Source organism: Anneissia japonica, unplaced genomic scaffold (assembly GCF_011630105.1).
Source record: "Anneissia japonica isolate Jap-2015-1 unplaced genomic scaffold, ASM1163010v1 scaffold287712_len2945570_cov188, whole genome shotgun sequence".
Lineage (NCBI taxonomy): Eukaryota > Metazoa > Echinodermata > Crinoidea > Comatulida > Comatulidae > Anneissia > Anneissia japonica.
Window position 1 is genome coordinate 271,796 of NW_022704401.1, and position 16,798 is coordinate 288,593.

General features: G+C 34.9%; 1 protein-coding gene across 2 annotated transcripts in view; it reads left to right on the plus strand.

Annotated features, from left to right (window-relative positions):
* Positions 1-16,798, plus strand: part of LOC117104616 (centrosomal protein of 290 kDa-like) — an 82,133-nt gene that overhangs the window by 14,881 nt on the left and 50,454 nt on the right. For both annotated transcript variants that reach the window (XM_033245471.1, XM_033245472.1), the window contains exons 15-32: positions 41-197; positions 829-1,050; positions 1,634-1,798; positions 2,169-2,318; positions 2,954-3,172; positions 3,276-3,425; positions 4,477-4,557; positions 5,068-5,241; positions 5,516-5,630; positions 6,229-6,416; positions 6,711-6,869; positions 7,220-7,352; positions 8,454-8,656; positions 9,480-9,593; positions 11,273-11,467; positions 11,705-11,893; positions 12,691-12,825; positions 13,384-13,671. In XM_033245471.1, coding sequence (XP_033101362.1) covers positions 41-197; positions 829-1,050; positions 1,634-1,798; positions 2,169-2,318; positions 2,954-3,172; positions 3,276-3,425; positions 4,477-4,557; positions 5,068-5,241; positions 5,516-5,630; positions 6,229-6,416; positions 6,711-6,869; positions 7,220-7,352; positions 8,454-8,656; positions 9,480-9,593; positions 11,273-11,467; positions 11,705-11,893; positions 12,691-12,825; positions 13,384-13,671 — 3,037 coding nt within the window. The remainder of the gene's footprint in view (positions 1-40; positions 198-828; positions 1,051-1,633; positions 1,799-2,168; positions 2,319-2,953; positions 3,173-3,275; positions 3,426-4,476; positions 4,558-5,067; positions 5,242-5,515; positions 5,631-6,228; positions 6,417-6,710; positions 6,870-7,219; positions 7,353-8,453; positions 8,657-9,479; positions 9,594-11,272; positions 11,468-11,704; positions 11,894-12,690; positions 12,826-13,383; positions 13,672-16,798) is intronic.

The following is a 16,798-nucleotide window of genomic DNA, read 5'->3' on the forward strand; positions in this document are numbered from 1 at the left end:
TTGCACATTGGAATCTATCTACTCTACTTATTTTCTCCAGAGCTGTTGCACTTGGGTTAACAGCAGATGAGATGGTCGCGATTGACGAGTTTACTGAAGATCTTAAGCACGGACGCAAGACTAAGTTATCTGACACGGTCACCAAGTTTATGAGTGGTGCTAAGTCTGAAGAACCTTCCGACACAATGAAAATTAAAGTAAGATTAATTTAAGATATATCAGAATTATAAACGAAAGGCTCAGCTAGATAAATGTCTTTGGCCTGTGGTATGATACTGTATGTAATTGAATCATCACCATTGTCATCTTCTTTACTTCAGTATTATCAAAAACGTTGTGTTCAACATTACTTTCATTCATCAATATTTACATTTTTTATTTGTCATTATCATCGTCAGTGTTATCTTTTTCATATCATTATTAATAACATTTTATTCATCATTATCATTGCTAACATTATAATTGTCAACATTAACTTCATCATGATTATCATTATCATCAAGATCATCATCTTTTTTATCTACTGTATATATTCAACATCATTAGGAGCTTAGTGGTTAAGATGCTTGCCTTCAAATCCCAGGATCCTGGGTTCAATTCCTGAAAACAGCAGGACTTTTTCTCAACACTAAAAGCATCGCATTATTTCATTTAAGAGGGCTCCTGAATATCAGCTGACCTAGGATACGCTGGAAGGGTCACCCTCTATAAATTTAGTTTTTTTTAAAAAACCTAACAAATCTTCATCTTCATAAAAGAAACTTTAACAAAAGTGTATTGAACATTTTTATTTCACATACCCATAACATAGTATATTGTAATCTACAGGCTGTACAAATGGAGAAAGAATTAGAAAAGGCTGACAAACTATCGGATAAATACAGAACAAAAGCAGCTGAACTGGAGGAGAAGAATAAAGATTTGACAGAAGAAAACGATAAGCTAGGCCGAGCAATGAAAGAGATCTTAGAGTCCCTAAAGGAGAGCAGTACCAAACCAGGTGGTCGAGATGCCTACATGCATGTCCCAACCCTTGAGAAAGTGCTAGCCGTGAGTGATTGATTTAATTAGGTCTGGATAGCAGTTGTAAACTGTGAAACTTTGTTTCCTCTGCAGCTATTTTAAGCTGCTCAGTTACATCATATAAACCTGATTTACATCAAGCTTATGCCCACTTATCTAGATTACTATATTTTGGAAATATGATATAGTAATCTAGAGTATGTGTTCACACTGATTTTATCAAGTTAACTAGGTTAAGATTAGTTGTGAGTGATGTGACAAACATGGTAGAATATGATTGGTCTATTTTGAACTTGAATACAAGGGTCTCATTTGGATTGTTATCAGCTGGACCATTTCTAGATTTGCAGTTAACCTGATAAACTACTGGACTAAGTTCAGTTAACACCTTCATCTGGATATAATTAAATGGTTCACATCAAAATTAGTCCAGTTAACTAGACTATCAGTTAACTGGATTTAAGATTCATGTGAAACAGGTTGTAGATGTTTGATATTAACCACCCATGTAATACCACCGCTGTAAAGCAGTCTTAGTAGAGACTTCACTGAAGTTATATACATGTGTTATTTCAATCGTACTATGAATATTTTATTCAACTTTAATTAGATGATGGAGGCTAAGACAGTAGATGGTAAATACGAGGCCCAAGTGTACTTAAAGGCTCAGGTTGACCAGCTAACAGGAAGGAATGAGGAGTTACGTAGAGAGCTTCGTCAGGCTAGAACAGATTATGAAAAGGTTAGACTTGATGCGGAGCGATCCACTACAAAGGTATGTGCAAGTGATGTATGCTTTTTTGTTTTGTGAATCCAACACTGAGTAGCTTTTAAATAGAATAAAAAATAGAAATGAGGTAAGAGAAATGAAGCAGAGAGAATGGATTAGAAAGAAAATTCCCTTTAGATTGATTGTAAGTTAATTAACAACAGTCCCATTTCCTTTAAATAAAAAAAAAATCATAAAAAATAACTATAATGTATTTAATAATTAGAGTAGAGTTAACTAGGTACAAATTAGTATGCTAGATTTATGATGAACCACCCTCCCCTTCCATACATAAGCACATGTTACTATACTCTCAACTTTTGTATATCAATAAAAAATTTTATGTATATTCACTAATTTTGATCTTGACCTTCAGATTTTAAAACTTGAATCTGAACTGGAGATGCTACGTGAAGTTGGTAAGGGAGCTGTAACAGTACAACAGATGCCTCTTCCTGCTTCAATGGCCGTTACTAGTGCTGATGTCATTGGCTCCCTTAACGAGCAACTTATCCAAGCCATGCAGGTATAAATATGGGATGTATATGTAGATCAATAGACTTTTCCGGAAGGGTCAATCTGATTTATCAGCTGATCAATCGGAACAGGGCCAGGAATTTATGTGCTTGTCCCACAGACAAACATATCTCTTAAAAGCACATGTCGTGTTGTGTATCTTTTTGTGGGGCCTTGGTAACAATATCCAAGGCACGGATGTTGCATATCTGGTTCGGTATGAGCAGGTGGTATGTAGCGAAAAGTTTTGGGGGAGAAAAGGATGCAGGGCATTGGGATAAAATTATTCCTGCTTCTGACTGTAATAACTACTAATTTCCTGATTATAATCCATTCATAAATTAAGGCCCTCCTCTATTCTGTCCCTCTCCCCTTTTTTTAAATTCTCTGTACTTAAATTGTCTTGGTAAGAATGTGATACTTTAGATAAATGGGCTACATGGGGAAAAATAAAAATAGATCTTATTACAGCTATGATCCCCCTGATTTCTGTCTTTGATAATTGAAAATATTAAAATCCATGTAATAATATTAAAAATGTTAATTTTTTATTAAATTTGAATATTTATATAGCATCTTTTACAATCAAAGACAATATGAAAGCTTTTTTAATTAATGGTCTTTAATAAACATTTTACTTTACAGGAGCTTGGTAATAAAGAGGAACTACTTGAAAAGTTTGAGGGGTCTATAGAGGTGTACAAACGAAAGTTTGCAGTGATGAGGCATCAACAGGGACTGATCTACGACGATTATGCCAAGGAAAAGAAAGAATGGGAAGGAGAGCGAGAAAAATGGAGAGATGAGAAGAAGAAATGGCAAGACCAACAATCCGAGGATTCAGTCAGAATTAGAGAATATAACGTAAGAATTCGATTATTGGAAATAATTAGTTCAGAAATTTTAGCGTTTTTATTCTTTCTTCAGTTCTATCGGTCTTCATAATCCTGACCCTTGACTTTTGCAGCGGCTCCTCGACACTCTTCAGCAAGATGGTAATGAGCAGCAACGACGCTTAGCAGATATGAGTCGTAAAATGACGGTGCTACGTGTCAATGAGAAGGCGCTTACTCGGCGCTACACTGCTTACCAGGAAGTGGAAGCCACGCTTAGAAAGGTAAGGTAAATGTAATGTTGGTGCTGTGATATTGGGGTATGTTAATACTAATGATGATGATGTTACTCAACTCTTCTAACATCAACTGGTGAGCAAGTGTAAATTGTGTGATTGAGGCAACATACTGTAGGCACTCCTGGGGCAGATTGCTATAAAACGGTCTGAACTGGTAGTCTGAACTCTTTGAATAAAGCCGGCTTTATCACTTAGACGGTCTTATTAAAGTCATTCCTCTAAGACCATTGCTATAAAACAGTCTTCCCTAAGACTGCTTTGAGTATTGAAATGCAAACAAGCACTCCCTGGTAACACAAGATTGAGGGCAACGTCATGCATGCTCGACACACGCAAATGTATCGAAATGAACGTAAATAAATGCCGGAGACCTATTTTTACAAATGCTGAGAAGTGTGCGGAGTATTCGTCGTTTGATTCTCCGACGTTGACGATCTAGGATTAGGTCTTGAAATTGCACTGTTGAAGTAATCAGCAGAACGCCATGCTGAAAATGATTAGGCTTTAAAATTTAGGACGACTAACTGGTTAGACAGCGGTATAGCAATGGTCTTTAATCATAGACTAGTAGTGACGTCACGATCATAGCCGGCCAACCGTTAAGACCGTCTAAAGACAGCTTATAGTAATCCGCCCCTTGTCTTCAAAAGTAATTGAAAATCGCCAGTTACACTCATTCACCCATGTTTTATTTTGTTGTAATCCAATGTAACTGAATATTGATTGAATTGTCATCCAACATGTGTATCCAACAGACCTTCCCTGCCCTGCCCTTTTTTTTATTGTTTCTAAGGTCTCATAAAACAACTTTAAAACATACACAAACATGTGGTTTGTGAGACGCGCATATTCCTGACCTTGTTCTGGTTGGTCCATTATGGCACAGTAGCACTGCATTCTGAATCTAGTCTGTTTTGGTTCAATCCTTGTAAATATCACCCTAAATAGTGACATTGTATTTATTTTGTAATTTTCATATTAAAAATGAGTGTAATATAAATAGCTTTCATAATCATTCCTCTATGATTCATTGTAGGAAAGTAATCGAACGCATAATGAAATGGTACAGATGGAGACAGCTGTAACTGAAAGACTGGGCTATCTTCAGAGGCACAAGGTTTGTGGTAGAAATTATTTTTTTTATTATTATCATTTTGTTTAAATTAATAGTGCAGTTATACAATCTAAAGCTCCAGATTATCAAATTTTCTTTGACAACAATTTGTTGTATGCCCATATATAGTCATGATGTGTCTATATATGGTCATGATGTGATGTCATCATGACCATATTTAGGCATGTCACATGTTTTTGTCATATGAAATTTGATAGTCTGGACAGGTTTTTAAAACAGAATGTGTGATGTTGATTATTATTTCGTGAATACCTGGATAAACCGACTAATTGTCATTGTTCCTTAAAGAACACCCCACGTCAAAAATAGATCCAGCCGCTTGTCCCAGCATGTGACTGCGCCCATGCCCAAGTGCCGTCCTCAATCCTTTGTCGTCGGTCAACGAACGACGAACACACAATTGTTGAATAGAGTGCTAGAAGAGTTTCTAGTTACCAAAAAAACATCACTTCTGATTTGTGTATTTTATATGAATGTATACTTTTTCAATAGGAATCTTCACAATTCAAGATCGCAGCTTTACAACGGGCTCTTGATGACAGCGTACCGGCTGATGAACTCAATCAGCTAATGCGGAAGTTCAATGACCTCACCATCAAATACAGAGATGTGATTGAGACGGACAATAAACTGGTCACTAGAAATGCCCACATTGACCATCTTGAGGTCAGTCTCTATAGGTTATTCAAACTTTTCGACAAATAATGAACAATGCAAATTAAGCCTGGTTTCCGTAAAAATCGCTACATGCTAGGCCGACTCCTTTGGCGAAACTGATTGGTCAGTTGAATCAGGGAGCTTTCCTGATTGCGTCAGGGACAGCTACGCAGTTGAAGGATTGCAGTGAAAACGCTATAGCTACTGTCTAGTGATTCTATGAAACCAGTAAATAGCTGACTTTCACATAAACATTTTAAATAATTTTTTTTTTTTTTTGAAGATGGAAAATGAAAGGATGCAGAAAGAATGTGAGGAGGTGAAACAGGAGCTCTCCCAAGAAAAGGAGAAACTGCATACCTTAGAACAAGCCATGGAAGAACTTGGAAAGATAGGAGGTAAAGCAAAATAACACTGATTCATAATAATGATGTTAGTTTTGTATAATCTAGCAATGATCAGCCTTGTTTTTTATTTTTCTTGAGTTAAAATACTGTGGGGTATCATTTTTTTTATCACAACTATTTCACATTCTAAGCCACATTAAAAATGTTTTTAGACCACTGTTTTTGCCCTGTAAATAATGAGTGTTCTTACTTAGAAAGAAATATATTAGATATTATTTTATATATCTATTAATTTTCATTTGTTCAAATCTAAGTTAAAACATTATTTAAATTGATTTTTTTTGTTGTTGTTTTTTTTTTTGTCTTATTATTCATTTAATATTTGTTTCTGGGAGCTGCACATTTCTAAGATGACAGAGGTTTTGCTTTTTTGCTGCTCTCTGGCTCACCTTTATTATATATTTGTGAATTGCTGATATTTTATTTTTGTAATGTTTTTATGTTTATTTGTATTGGCCAGAATGAATAAAATAAAAAAAATATTAAAAAAAGATCAAATATGTTCAAAAACAAACAACAAAAAACAAAAAAATAATGATATACATATCTTTAAAATAAGGATTTTTTTCACCACTGTTTAATGATATAGTGAAGCGCAGTCAAGGTGCAAATGACTCCCACTACTTGTCGATATCCAAGAAGATGACCATGCTGGAAATGAAAGAGCTCAACGAACGTCAGAGGGCTGAGCATGCTTCACGGATGCAAGACCAGTTGAGAAAGACTGTGAACGAGCTTGAGAACAGAAACTTAGAATTGGAGCAAAAGTTTGCTGAGGTAATCAGTAATGAACTTATACTATTAAATCAGGATATTGCTTTTTAACAGAAAAATTGATGAATGTGAGCTTGACCATTGATTGAAAGGCTAATCATAATAATTATTCCAACAAAAATATGGTGCTAAGCAAATTTTGTTGATCACTTTAGAACTTTTACTTTAGAATTTTTTTTAGTCAAATATATTTAGTATTATAAGTATTTTTTATTGAAGTTATGAAGTTGAAGTTGATATGCTTGTTTATGTATTCAATCATCTCAGAATTTTTATTATTATTGCTTTTATTCACAGCTTACAAAGATGAACCTGGAATCCCAGCGAATTGAACGGGAGTTACGAGATGAACTAGCAAATGCAGTAACTAAAGCCATTAGTGATATTGACAAGAAACGTATTGCAGAACTTGAGAAATCACAGTTGAAACTGAAAATAGACAATTCAAAACTTAAGGTAAGTAATATAAAAATACAGTGTATTGCTTTATACACTTATCTGAAAATTGCTTTTTTTTTTTGCAATAATCACATCTTTATATATATTTTTTTCACTATTGTATGGAAAACAATTATACTAATTGTTTAGTATAGTACAATAGCTTAAATTGGTCATTATGATGTATATTTTCTTGTTTAATATGTTAATAATGTTTTATAATTTTTTCTGTGCCTTGCATTCTTAGGTAAGGATAAATGAATTTCTGTAATATATTATTATTATATTGTATTGTATTATTGTATTTGAGGGCTTGATAAATATTAAAATTATTATTATTATTATTATTATTATTATTATTATTAAAGGAAATGGCAGAAGTAGCATCATTCCAGTCTAAGGCACTTGAAGCGCAACAAATATCACGTGAAAAGGAAGTAATGTCACTGCGCCAACAGTTATTAGATATTCAAACGCAGAGTGATGAAAAGGCTATAATTGGTAAGATCATTGCAAGTATGTTAGATAGCATAATTCTATTGTGTAATTCATACACAAAAGAGATTTTTTATTTGGTACATTGCTACAGACAGAACACATAATTAGAATATATCAATATTGAAACCTTTCAATGCAGTTACTAAACTAAATACACATTAAAACAAAGTCCTTGCAGTCTATTATTTAAAATGTACAGTGTAGTACAGGATACAATATTTGCTGGGTTGAGGTGCATAGCTCAAATGTAATTTGAACTATGACCCAATTAAAATCCCAGTAAATATTTGTTTTATTTACCACTACATAGATTTCTTGAGTCTTGAAGAGGCGTAGGCCTAGAACTTTTTCATATTATCCCTGGCTGCTGAACTCGCTAACACTTTTCATGTTCATCAACCAGTTTAAATCTGGAACATTCTGCCATTGATATTCCTAGCCTAAGAATACTCAGTGTGCAGCAAATCAATCATTAGCTTCCAGGTCATCAACCAGTTTAAATCTGGAACATTCTGCCATTGATATTCCTAGCCTAGGAATACTCAGTGTGCAGCAAATCAATCATTAGCTTCCAGGTCATCAGGTTAGGTCAAATTTGATTAAATTAGTAGCCCACAATATTAATAGGCTTAGCATAATTTTCTACATCACGACATACTGTACAAGTGAATTGTGAGGTGGCAAAACAAAAAGACTTTTGCCCAGCTAGGAGGGCATGGCAGGAACTATTGCCCGGCTCTTAACCAATGAAATGCTTGGAATCTATGTAGTTGGTATATAATATATAATATGCTTCTAAGCGATAATAAGAATAATAATAAGAATAATTTTGATAATAATGATGATGATGTCATATTCGTATTCATAGTCATTGTCATATTGGTTTATGATGTCTAAGCCATAAAGGTAGCATTAATTATATAGTACTGTATGTGATTTAATATGCTTTAAAGTGGTACTAACAAGAATAATGCTGATGGTAATGGTATCATGCTGATAGTCATAGTTGTTTTAATGATTGACAATGTTACAATTTATGACATTAATTATATAAACACTATTAATATTAAAATGAATTCTATTTTTTTTTAAAATTTTTAACAGGTAAGCTACATCATCATATTGTAGCGCTGCAGGTGAGTGAGGGTACTGCTGTACGTAAACTGGAAGCTGCTATCTCCAAGATTAGAAAACTAGAAGCCCATCTACTGACCCGCGAACAGCAGTTAGACGAGATGGAGCAGTCACTGTACCACACAAAGGTGGATGCTAGAAACAAATCAAAGCACTTAAAAAGGACAATTCAAGTAGGTAACACATGTGCATGTGTATGTCTCTGTATGCTGTGTTCTGTTTTACCATCTCAACTCTGCTAATAGTTTACTCCTACCCACTTGAAGACTTAGTATACTAATGCAACGTTCGGCAAAATGTGGTTTGTGACCCACCAGTGAGTCACCAAAATAATTCGGTGGGTTGCGAAACCCTTGACAGCAGCAATCAGCAAAATCTGCTAGCTCACTTCTGTCGTTTATAATTATATATTATTAATTATATATATGTAAAGTATTAATGTTGATATCAATGTGCATACCTTATTCATTTGATACAACAAAGTACTGTACAATGCGGCTACAGTCATCGTTGATCATAATTTTGTCGTAATATTTATTTTTGCCAATGCGCTATTTACTTATTTTAATCTAAATTTAAAATTCCATTCCCTAAATGGGGCACTAGGCCTAGCTCTCTGAATTAGACATGTGTAGAGTTAGTGGGTTGTGATTCATGTCTGAATTTCCGAACTGGTTAATCAGCCTAAAAGTTGTGGAATGCTGTACTAATGCATTTTATATGTTATAAAAATCCTGAATTTTCCATTCCAGTGATTGGTCGTGATTCAGCACAAAAGCTCTATATATATATATAAAGCTTTGTCCTTACTATCAAATTTTGTGTGGTGTACCCATATATGATGTCATACTACACCCAAATATGGGCATATCACATTATTTTGGACATAAAATTGGATAGTGTAGACAGAGCTTAAGACTTGTTTACTAAGCACTCAGACAACCCTGAACTTTGTCTCATTTTCTAAACTTTTTAAAATATATCGTTGGATTTCAGGAGCTCCGTCGTCAGTTTAGTGGTGCTATTCCTCTCAGCGAGCAGGATAAATTCTCCAAAGCAATGATTCAGATGAGACAAGATAAAGAACGTATGGACCAAGAACTGAAAATGGTAAAGTAGCTTATTGATATTCATATTATTTTCAAGCATCTTGGAGCATCTGCATAGGAGGACAACAACACCATGAATGCATGCAGGATGTATGAGGCAGCGGTGGTGTCGCTAATGACCCAATCATTATGCAAGTAATTGTTATTTAGTTGCATAAAGGAGCTTCGTGAAAGAGCATTAAATGTTTAAAAATTATTTATTAATTAAAATCATTAATTTAAAAATATGAAATACAGTAGAACCCCTCATTTACGTACGGGACAGGCCCAGAGGCGTTCGTAAAAATCATTCGTACGTAAAATCAGGGTTGTGTGAAATTTCTATGTATTTACACTACTGATATGCTAGGCTGGGCTAGGCTAGGCTAGGCCTGGACTGAAATTTTGTTGGATTGGAGCCAAAACTCCAACTTGCGCTCGAAAGAAATTCAAAATAAAGATCATAATAATGTACAGTACTATGCATACTGTACTTGTTGATGTGTATACAAACTTTATTCTCTCTTTCTCAGGCAATAATATATGACTTATCTTCTAGCTTATGAAGAAACACAGCCCCGCGGGCGCCACAATGTTTTTCACTCGATCCATGTGCTTGTGGCGTCAAGTAAAAACCTGTACAGAATAACCCGGAAACCAGGGTGACTGGGGTTCACAACTTTTTAAAAGAAGAGCGCTGATTGGCTGTAGACACGGCGCTTGGACTTTTTTTTTTCGTATGCAATACGATTGTTCTACGCCTACATTAACATTTATGTAATGCAAAGATAAAGTTATAAAGACAATGTGGGTGTCAGTGTCTTATTCGTTATAAACCTTTTCTTCATGTTAAATATTCTTGTGTAAATGTTTGTAAAAATGGTATTTTCCGTAGAATTTCGTCAGCTTATAACGCTTGTCTTTTAAAGAATAATTTTTGGCTTATTTTTAACTGTAATTACTCGCAATATAAAAGTATTATTAATGAACTCGTTTTTTAATTTGTATCGTATATATTTATGCTCTGTTTACTGAAAATTTTATTTCAACCTATTATTGGTGTTTTACACTGTTGGTTGAGAATAAAGAATAAATAATAAAGAATAAATGTTAGATTAACGTTAGTTAGATTTGATAAATAAAATCTATTTATAATTAGGGGGTTCATTAAATTTAACGATATGAGGGTGGTGTATTCAGAGATGAATAAATCATGCGCTTATTGATATGCCGACAACTTGCGCATTGGGCGGAGTTTTCTCACGGTTGCAGACTTAGGTATGATCGCCGTGTTGAATGTCGGTGTATTCAAAGCGCACTATTTGCGTTTTATATTGTAGTAGAGATCGCTGGTCTATTTCGTGAATACTTACCTGGATAACCGACTAATTGCCATTGTTCCCAAAACGGAACACCCCTTATATATATATATGTAATAATAATATAATATAATAATAATAATATAATAATAGTAATATAGTGTACAGCAAACCGTCTAAGACCGAGTGAATAAACTCCAGCACGCGCCTAATGATTAATTCTTGACACGCGTGTGTGTTTTGTACATGAAATAGGAACTTTATTTATGACAACAAGGACATGATTTTACGTTTGTAAAATCGGGAATTCGTAAAATCGGGGTTTGTAAATGAGGGGTTTTACTGTATATATAAGAACAAATACCATTGTTATTTTTAATAGGTTGCATATGAGAAAGAGAAAGTGGAGGAGAAGGTTGCAGAGTTAGAGGTTGGCAACAAAGGGTTGCAAGAACTGATGGCAACTCTGATGGATGGCAAAGGTGCTAGCAAGGTGGCAGAATGGCACTCTAAGATTCAGCAGATGAGACTGCAGGACCTTAAGCATACACGGCAAATTAATCGACTGAGAGAACAGGTCAGTATTCCGTGTTTTCTGTCCTTTGGAAATTGGTGTAATTTGACCTGTACATTAATATCCTTCAATTCATCATCAAAATTTGTTATTTTATAAGAAAAGCAATAATGAATATTGTTTCTAATAATCTGAAAAACTATTTTGCTAAATGACTTTTTTTGAATTAAAACTTTGGATATTTATAGATTTATGTATTGTGATGTTTGTTAAATAATCATGTTTTGTAATTTGATACAGTTGAAGTACAATGAAGGACTTACATCAAACCATGAGCGAACTGTTGCCGGTCTTGAAGAAGACATTGTCCAGATTCAGAGGGAATCTGAAGAGAAGCAGCTGCTTTGGGAACAAAGAGAAGTTGAGCTGGAAAGAATCATTGATAGTCTGGAGAAGCAACAGAAAGCAATGGCAAATGCTGCTCTTAGAGTAAGTTGACACTAGTACAAAGGAATAATCTTCCTTGTCATGTATTCCAATTCTTGGCCTCACCATATGCGAGAAAAGTACTGTAGCAATAGCAAATGTCCCTTTTTGTTTTTAGGTCGAAAAATATGTGTTGTGGTTATCACTGCTGTGTGCTAGGCCCACACCCTCTCTTATCATCACATTTTATTTGTGTGAGTGGTATATTTGTTGTGATGTCCCTGCTTCCCTGCAACCTCCTGAGTCTGATGAGATTTGTTATCTGTAAAATGCAGTAATAAAATATATAAAACTAAGAACAACCCATTATATTCAGTAAACATTGTATTATAATCCTACAATTCGCCACTAGGTTAGTCGATTTCGTGAATACTTACCTGGATAACCTGACTAATTGCCATTGTTCCCAAAATGAAACATCCCTTTGGAAAAAATAGAACAGTCTGCCCCAGGGCGCCACATACGAACCGTCTCCCTAACAATATTATTTGACGTTTTTCATTGAAGGAGCTCCTTTGTGCTATATTGTTAAGACCATGTGTCTCAAATTGTGTTCTTTGAACCTTTTGCAAGAAGAATTCTTGAATTGTTATTTTACCTTGGAATTTTGGATTTCTTTTCAAGAAGAAGTTTTAGACGACATATCCTTTCATTTTAGCCTACAATTTGCCACTAGGTTATTCTGCCATATCATCATTTGATGGCAAAACCAGGCATGTTTTTAAATAGAGACAAAAAATGTAAGTTGAGCAAGATGTATAAAAATAATTTATTGTGTACATCTGTTCTTTTACCTGTAGTTTGAGGAAGCAACAGGGTCAATGCCGGACCCTAGCTTACCTGTTGCCAACCAGCTTGAGCATGCTATGAGGACAATCAAACAGCATGTCAAAACTATCTTGGACACCCGTGCTGAAAATACACAACTTCAAAAGGTAAGCTATAATGATAAATGTGTAAGCCTGTGAAAAGTTGGTTACACTGAGGTTAGCCACTCTTTCATCTCTGCATTGGTTTTCTTCACTACTTAGGAGTGAAATGGGTACCTATTAGGATAGTGAAGTGGCCTGTATGCAGATCTTTGCGGAGTGGTTGGAGTATTTCCCCAGGGTTGGTGAAGTTTGCACAATGTCCATAAAACAACTACTAAAATGAATAAATTGGCAAATCTATATATACTACATTGGAATAAATGTTAATAGTAACTGTTATTTTAGTGATTTTATATACATTGCCGTATCCCAAGGTATTATTACAGGTAGTAATAATTGAGAATCATTGTACATAAGTTGAAACAGGCTGCAACCACTGTGAATAAAGAGACACTGCTTGTTATCCAGGTGCATAAAGTTTAACTGACATTGATCTTGGCCATTCTTATTTATTTTTTCCACTTTCTATTTGCTATCCTATATTCCACTTCCACCAATTCCTTCCATTCACTCATTGCACTGTAAATAAATTATTAAATTCTCCATCTGATCTTATCACAGAATCTCAACAGCATTGAGAAGCAGCTGGCAAGAACTGAAGAGAATCTTCTTGCGCGAGACAAAGTGATCAATGAACTGCGTCTTCGTTTGCCTGCATCGGCAGAGAGGGATGAGATCATCAAAAACCAAATGGCAGAAGGTGTGCGCTACCAGCATATTGAGGAAGCCTGCCAACACAAGCAAGCCTTGAAAGTAGCCCAGGCCCAGATAGAGTCGCTGCAAGCTCGCATTCAACAGAAAGAGGATGCAATTCAAAAGTACATTGATCTGCTGGATCAATCACGCAGAGTAAGTTATTATTTTAATTGCTTCATTGGTATATATGATCAGCAACAAGTCAGTAACCTAAATATTTGATGTCTGTGATTGGTAAAAAGTTTCTGTTTCATTTCCAACTTGGAACTCTCATTGAGTACATTTAAAAACTATTTAATTACCAAAATTTCTTTTTCCTTTAGATTGAAAACATTTAAACTGTATTGCACTCATCTGTTTACTTAATTCCTGAATGTCCTATTGATCACCTTAAAACATGGTTTTCAAACTGTTGAATGAGTTTCCTAAAATAACACATAATAACTACAATTCTGCCCTGTAAAATATTGTATAGTCAAAATCATCATCATTTGCGTATTGCTGAAGGCAGGTTACTCAAATTTCTTTTCCACTTTTAGTATCCCAAAATTAGACTTAATCTGCGAAAAAATTAGAAAGAAGCGGATTTCAACTGAAAAAAATTTAAGTGGGCTAGGGGATGGGGAAAATTTTGAGGGGTCAAAAGTCATTAACCCCAGTCTAAAATATTAAAAAATGCATCTCCCGAACACTCTATAGTATATGGTTGATCTTGGTGTCAAAATGCACAGAATTATTTTTAAAAAAAATATTGCAAGCCTTCATAATCATTTCTTTTTTTCAAAGGTTAAAATGTCAAAAATTGTATTTTTAGTCACTTAATTGGCATATATCATTTTAAAATCTTACAATGAATGTGATTTCAACTGACTTGTGTAGGAATACATACTAGGATAACACCAAAACAAAGTTAGGGGTATAGGAGAGTGGGGAGTATACGTTTTTGGGGTTAAAGGTCATTTACCCAACCTAAAACGCTAAAATATGTATCTTGGGAACACTCTATAGCCCGTTTCAGACAGAAAATACCGCAAAATACCCTAATTACGCCGCTGTTATTGCCGGCGCAGACCCTTTCACACAACTAGTTAAAATCCGGTAGTAATACTGTATCCTGTCTGAAAGAGTTCTCGCGGAAAGGAGTAATTGATGTCTGTGGTGCTTGTGCATGTTAACAAAGAGGGCGCAAGTTTTTGTTTACTCCAATAATTCAATATGGCCGGAGATGAAATCATAAAACTGCTGCTTTGCAAATGTTTTTTAATGCTTGCTATGTTTGCAATACATATAAATTGAGAAACAGAAGGTTTCTAATGCATTTCGTTCAAGTGAAGAAAGAATTTAGGAAGCGTTTAAGGCGAGGCTGGCTTGAATTTTGAGCAGCTAGGCGCAGGCGATTTTCGCATCTAAAGAATCGTCAGCTTGCGATTTTATCGGCTTTGTTAGCTACAGCAGAGGTTGATGGCTGCTCGTCTGATTTGTTATGCCTCAGTGCGATGAACCCAGAACCCCCTCACATCGAGTTGGGCAAAACTCGCTACGGTATTAATGCGGTATTAAGACTAGGTCCCGAGGAGGTCTAACTGAAGCCGCCGTTTAGGCATATTTACCCCTTCACGTAGAACGCCGGCGTTCGAGAAATACGGTATTAATACTGTTTTGCAGGTCTGTCTGAAAGGGGTATATTGTATATGGTTGATTTTGGTGTCAAAAAGCACAGAATAATGCAAAAACTAAGAAAATAATATAAAAGGACCCTCATAACCAATGCATCACCTCAAAAAATGAGGTCAAAGGTCAAAATGTTAAGAATTGATATTACAAAAATGGCATTCAGTATATGATTTTTTTTTACTCATAATTTTCAAAGCTGGTTTTAAACAGTTGAACATAGAGTATTAGATAAGTATATTGTGAATAGAAATAGAAATTACAGCTTGAAACTTACTGTAACTATAGATTTATTAATTTATTAATTAATTTATTTATTTATTCAGTTAAACATTTACAACAAATAATAAAGAACAGTAAAATTTAATCACTTTCGAGGGCATCCCAGCATTAATTGACAAAACTTAAATAAACACTTAACAAGAATAACATGGTATATTAATTGAATTTTAAAAAAGACAAAAGAGATCATGGATCATGTAGCTCCCGTACCCAAAACAAAAGGGGCATATGCATGAATGAGAATCAGCAATCACCAGGAGCAACAATGCCTTCCACGATCAGGCAGAGACCGCTGTCCGTGACATCAAACCCACAGCACCCCTGGGGCACATATAGGAGCTCCATGATCCATCAGGATAAAGGATTAATTAATTTAATTTATTTACTTTAGAGAAATATAAAAATACATATATTTGAAGCTAATAATTTTGTTTGATCATTTTAAATAAACTATTCATAATTTTATGTAAATTTTTGAGGTATTTTCCTGTCTTTTTGACTGATGACAAATAACAAATAAGTATCTAAATTAGTCGGCTTCCTCTCCTGATTCCACTTCATCACTAACTTCGTCTGACAGCACTCCATTTGAACAATGCCCACAGCAAACCCCACAAGCAGAAACACATGATATCCCAGTTTTAATGCAGCTACACCTCATGGTTTGGCATTGCCTCTCCTCTTCCTGGCAGTTGCAGCAAATTCCTTTTAGAAGTCTGTCTGGAGCAACACCACAGGTAAGCATCCTCGGTATAGTTTCCTATTGGAATCAATCTCCCATCCCCTTCCAATGGGTTCAAGAATGGAGGTGTTTAGATGTTTCCAAACTATAACCTGATAAATGCTGTGCTATTGCATTTTCTGTTGGAGGTAATCGATCTGGATCAATTTTGCCACTAGCTACTTGCTTCTGAAGCTTCAGATAACGAACCCTTTCAAGAGGATTATCCCCACACCCATATGTTATCAGCATTGCTTTTATTCCAGCTTTTCGGATTGTGGATTCAGTCGACTTGAAACTTGTAAATTTAAATTCAATTAATATACTTATCTAATACTCTATGTTCAACTGTTTAAAACCAGCTTTGAAAATGATGAGCAAAAAAAAAATCATATAGTGAATGTCATTTTCGTAATATCAATTCCTAACATTTTGACCTTTGACCTCATTTTTTGAGGTGATGCATTGGTTATGAGGGTCCTTTTATATTATTTTCTTAGTTTTGCATTATTCTGTGCATTTTGACACCAAGATCAACCATATACCATAGAGTGTTCCAGAGATACATTTTTTAGTATTTTAGACCAGAGTCAATGACCTTTGACC